The sequence below is a fragment of the Helianthus annuus genome, chromosome 16 (genome assembly GCF_002127325.2).
Source record: "Helianthus annuus cultivar XRQ/B chromosome 16, HanXRQr2.0-SUNRISE, whole genome shotgun sequence".
NCBI classification, from domain to species: Eukaryota; Viridiplantae; Streptophyta; class Magnoliopsida; order Asterales; family Asteraceae; genus Helianthus; species Helianthus annuus.
The window spans coordinates 141,196,193-141,198,611 of record NC_035448.2 but is presented as its reverse complement, the minus strand read 5'-3'; the positions used below and the strand labels follow the sequence as shown (position 1 = coordinate 141,198,611).

The 2,419-nt window shown below is 33.7% G+C and overlaps 1 protein-coding gene across 1 annotated transcript; it reads left to right on the top strand.

Annotated features, from left to right (window-relative positions):
- The first annotated feature begins 336 nt into the window (after nucleotides 1–336).
- LOC110916822 lies at nucleotides 337–1,909 on the top strand. Its single transcript, XM_022161479.2, has one exon. The coding sequence runs from the start codon at nucleotides 470–472 to the stop codon at nucleotides 1,349–1,351; it is 882 nt and encodes a 293-aa protein (XP_022017171.1). The 5' UTR covers nucleotides 337–469; the 3' UTR covers nucleotides 1,352–1,909.
- The last annotated feature ends 510 nt before the right edge of the window (nucleotides 1,910–2,419 follow it).

Genomic DNA, 2,419 nt, shown 5'->3' with positions numbered 1-2,419 from the left:
TGTTAACCAGTGTTTCATCAGCAAATTTTTTGAGTTACATATATTAAGCATTTAAAATTATTATACGACTGGACATACAATGAATCTATTTTTAATTAATAAAAATTACGAGAATCACATTATACATTTATACATTTTTTAGGCATTGTTATGGTTCCATAATCATTTACCCTACTATTTTTTCTAACTTTCATCATATCTATCAAGCATATTTACAAATATATTATAAAGTTGTTACAAGTTCAAACTTGAAATTGGTTTTATATCAAATAAGCCGGTTAGAAATACTCATAAAACATAGTTAAGTTGTAACATATAGATGAAAAAACACAACACATAAAAGAGTCAATAATTTAACTCCTTAAAGAAGATAGCTTTAAAGCTTCCATGCCTTGCTTTTACGCACACCCAAAAAGCTCTCATTACTAATGGATTACTCTCCATTCTCCTCTTGAATTCTACACTACCAATGGAATTCAATTTCTCTACTCTTTCTTCACACCCTCTATTCTCCACAATTGTTACTCTATACACTTTAATTCTCCTTTATGCACCATCCTTGTTTATTAGAATTGTTCTTTCTCCTGTCCTCAATTCCACCGGAATCATACTCCTTTTCCTCCTCAAGTTAGGTACCAATGAGAGATTGGAAAAGGAATCCAATTGTTTCGAACCAAAAGTTCTTGATCATAAAGATGAACAACATGAACAACTTACTTCTTTGGAACAAAGGTTTCTTGACTTGGTGGATCGAAATCAAACCCACAAAGAATCCCATCAAATGCAAGCGGAAGTCGAGCATGATTTAGGCTCGGGATTGAATCCCCAAGATGATCATTACAAATGGGAGTTACTAGATAAATATTCCATACAATCATCATCACAAGTGGTTGATAAAGTAGACCCAAGAATGGAATTGGATTCCAAGCAAGTGAATGCAACAATGAAGTTTCTTAAATGGAACATGAAAGCACCATTAGAGATCATATATGAAGCGTATGAAGGAGAGGAGGAGGAGGATGACGAAGAGGAAGAGGAAGAAAAAGAAGACGATAATAATGAAATGAACATGGTTTATACGGATAAACACTTCTCGGAAATCGAGAGATATCCATCGTTATCGATGTATTACCCCGAGAGTGAGACAGATAGCTCGTCAGATGATGATTTTCCGATGAACAAAAAGTGGGAAACACACGAGAGCGTGTTTTTTAAATGGGAAAAGGAAGACGATGATCGGGAAGAGCTTATAGAGATTTCGGTAGATCTTTACGAGAAGAGAAGTATCGAATTATGCCGTGCCGAGGAAGATAATTTGATTGAAATCGACATTTTTCAGGAGAGAAATTGAAATTCTAAGGGGAGCATATATTCGACCGGGTTCTTAAGGTATAGATTTGGTGACATCTAACATATTGATAAATAAATAAATAATTTTTTACGTAAAAATGCAAATGTATGGGGGATTTTGGACACAACAATACTTGGTTTGCAAAATAAAGAATTGAATTTTTATAAATGCCCATAATATTTGCTTGACTAAATGTTGGATATGGTTTTCTTTTATCAGTTCTTATAGATTTGGAACATTCTTTAATCGCTAACATTCTTTGTTTTTTTTATGGTTCCACATATTAATCTAAAATTGTACTATTGAATCTAAATTTCTTGCAACTATATAGATTAACGGTGTTAGATTCAATCCCTAATACTAATTTATATAGAGTGTCTAGTATATTATTCATTTTATCATATAGTATCCATTAAGTTCTTCTTCTTGTGACCTTTCACTTTCTTGTGATATTTTTAACTTTCTTACTTTCTTGTGATATTTTTCACTTTTTTTACTTTCTTGTGATATTTGCAACTATGTCATAATGTGTTTTAAGTGCATTTGGTTCTTGTTCGTGTGACCTTCCACTATCTTATGGCATTTGCAATTATATCATAATGTTATTTTTTTATGCAAGACAACATTGAGCAACAACATAATATCATAATGTTATTTTTTTATGCAAGACAACATTGAGCAACAACATAAACCTAAGGTAGACTCTAAGGCTCACCATGCCATAAGAAGAGAGCTTCAAAGCCTAAACTGGTTTGAAACTGAAACCCGACCCGAAAAAGGTTTGAACACTATGGAGACCCAACCTGGTTCCAACTTGATTAAATGTAGGTGATAGGTTTGAGAGCCGTTAGCAACTCCCTCCTTTGAAACCAGTTTGAACCCAAACCAAACCGGTACAAAACCCTCTCAAAATTGTTTTGACTGAACCCGGTCGAAAAAACTGGTCAACGAACCCATACAACCCGAAACCGGTTTTGACTTTTTGTTGACCAACATAAACCAGTTTGAACCTGGATCATGGTCTAGCTCGACTTTTTTTAATCACCCAATCTAGTTAACGCTTGACCA